Source organism: Cupressus sempervirens, chromosome 10 (assembly GCF_028749045.1).
Source record: "Cupressus sempervirens isolate cs-2001-9-10 chromosome 10, ASM2874904v1, whole genome shotgun sequence".
Classification (NCBI taxonomy): domain Eukaryota; kingdom Viridiplantae; phylum Streptophyta; class Pinopsida; order Cupressales; family Cupressaceae; genus Cupressus; species Cupressus sempervirens.
Window position 1 is genome coordinate 989,487,292 of NC_143127.1, and position 2,608 is coordinate 989,489,899.

The 2,608-nt window shown below is 36.8% G+C and overlaps 1 protein-coding gene across 1 annotated transcript; it reads left to right on the forward strand.

Moving 5' to 3' along the window:
• The first annotated feature begins 613 nt into the window (after positions 1 to 613).
• On the forward strand, positions 614 to 2,063 carry LOC149537284 (glutamate receptor 3.5-like). The gene is made up of 2 exons (XM_089806435.1): positions 614 to 896; positions 1,135 to 2,063. Exons 1-2 carry the CDS (start codon positions 614 to 616, stop codon positions 2,061 to 2,063), a joined length of 1,212 nt encoding a protein of 403 aa, XP_089662561.1.
• Positions 2,064 to 2,608: the final 545 nt, after the last annotated feature.

Consider the following 2,608-nt stretch of genomic DNA (forward strand, 5'->3'; position numbering starts at 1 on the left):
CTAATCTGCTTGATCTGCTTGAACTCTCAATGAATGAATAAAACATTCCTTTTGTCACATTCCATTTTCCCCCTCTTTTTAGAATTTGAAAACCTCACCTAACCGTATTAATTTTTCTATCTATTCTAGATGTCAAGGGGGTAGGTGAGTGTTTAGCTCTAGGGGCAAATGTCAATTGCTGCATTAAATATTCCAACAAGTACTACCTTCATGAGGAAGATATAGATATATATATATATATATATAGAGAGAGAGAGAGAGATTGTTTCAATGTTCCTATATATATATATATATATATATATATATATATATATATATATATATATATATATATATATATATATATATATATATATATGCCAATCTCTATATGCTGTCATCAAAATGGCATGCCAATTTACTATTTTCAATAATTAAATTAAAAATCATTTTAAAACTGTATCTTAATTCTAAATTTAATAAAAAAATTCTATTCTGATGTTGGTATAGACATCACCTATATACATACACAGAGAGATTAGGATTTACGAAGTACAAAGTTTGATGGTCTACGAATTTTGTTGAAGCTATGAGAAGACAGTGAAATTGAAGGTTTCAACTCATCTTTAACAAAATGACGAGGGAGGGTAGTGCACTCATGGATTTCCACCAGCAAATTTTGGCAATAATATTTGTTATTATTTTGTTTTCAAATATATGCTACTCAACACAATATGGTAACAACGTTCATGTAGGAGCTATCATAGACTTTGATTCTTTTGTGGGGAGAGTGGCCAAAACCGCCATTGATTTAGCCATGGAGGACATCAATAATGATCCACAACTTCTCAATGGCACAATATTCGACCTGAATATCCAAGACAGCCAGGGGGATTCACTCCGTGGTGCATTTGCCAGTATTTCACTTTTCTTTTTCCCTTTTTCCTACAATTTGTCAAGCTTTTTGTAATGGTTTGTAATTATGGATGGCTAAGTTTAGATTTTTGCTATTAATTCTAATCATGCAGCCGTTGACCTACTCAAAAGTGAAGATGAAGCAATTTCCTTATCCCCGTATTTTCCCCAATTTATTAGTTTTACTGAATCCTATGTATGGATGGCTAACAAAATAAACTAATGATTCTACTCATGTAGCTGTTGACCTCCTCAAGAAGGAAGCAGTCAGGATAATCAGGCCACAAAAGTCTCAAGTTGCAAGATTTGTATCAGATATAGGAGATGCAGTGAATGTACTGATTGTGTCATTTTTTGCTATGAGTCCCCTGCTTTCCAACTCTAGATTTCCATACTTTGTTCGAATGGCATGGAGCGATGCGTTGCAGATGAAGGCCATTGCGGGTCTTGTCAGGTACGATGGCTGGAGAAAAATTGTGGTTTTTTATCCTGACGATGATTTTAGTTTCAACATTGTGAATTTGTTGAACGATGCGCTGAGGGATGTGGGATCTGAAATAGAATATAGATCCTCAATTTCCCCAAGCGTGACCAGGGAGGCCATAAGGGGAGAGCTCTTCAAATTGAATAATATGCAGTCCAGAGTGTTCATTGCTCACATGGAAGCCAGTCTTGGGATGAAGCTCTTTGCAGAGGCACATGACGTAGAAATGACGGGTCCCGGTTATGTCTGGATAACAACAGATGGCTTTACTAGTCTTTTGGATACTTTGCTAAATGCTTCCACTATGGCATCCATGGAAGGCATTGTTGGAGTGAAGACTTATGTTCCCAATTTAGAAAAACTGATGAATTTCATTAAACGGTGGAAAAAAAAATTTAGAGCTAAAAACATGGATGAGGATTACGCCCAGACAGAGCTCAACCAATATGGACTATTGTCTTATGACAACTTACAAATGGTAGCTTGGGCCATTACTAAATTGGCTTCCAGTAATATAAGCTTTATCTTCTCAGAGCCTTCTAGCCCTCCTTTAACACTGGGAAATGCAACGGACTTGACAAGAATCAGGTTGTTTCAGCAAGGCAAACGATTGTCGCAATGCATATTGGAAACTAATTTTATAGGGCTAAGCGGGGCTGCAAGTCTTAGCAATGGAGAACTCTAAGGGTCTAGTTATGAAATTGTAAATGTGGTAGGAAAAAGTTACCATGTGCTTGGTTATTGGACATCGATGGACAAAACTCAACATCTGTCCAGTGTGTTTCCCCTACCTCCTTACAATAGCGTAGAAAGTCTTAAGATAGTGATTTGGCCAGGGGGAAACACAAAAATTCCATGAGGTTGGGTGACACCCACAATCGGCAAAAGGCTTCAAATTGCGGTGCCCGTAAAGTATGGATTTGAGGAGTTCTTAATAGTCAAATATGATAAAATTTGTAATCAAAGCATTGTTAAGGGATTCTATAAGGATATATTTGATGCAGCTCTCAGGCGGCTGGACTATGCCATTCAATATGATCTCATTCCTTATGAGTCTCATACCAATGAAGATCTTGTCTATCAATTCTACCTCAATGTCTCCGTCTCATTCTCACGCTCTAGTTTTAGTTTCTAAGCATCATTTATGAGGAACTTTTAAATTTAATTTCGAATGTTATTGCTGATGAGGTTTTGTTTGGCAGAACATCGACGCGGTGGTGGGTGATACTA

Excerpts from the sequence above, each read along its gene's own strand:
- LOC149537284 (XM_089806435.1), top strand. The coding sequence starts at position 614 with ATGACGAGGGAGGGTAGTGCACTCATGGATTTCCACCAGCAAATTTTG. Across the intron at positions 897-1,134 it reads ACTCCGTGGTGCATTTGCCA|CTGTTGACCTCCTCAAGAAG; the intron begins GTATTTCACTTT and ends CTACTCATGTAG.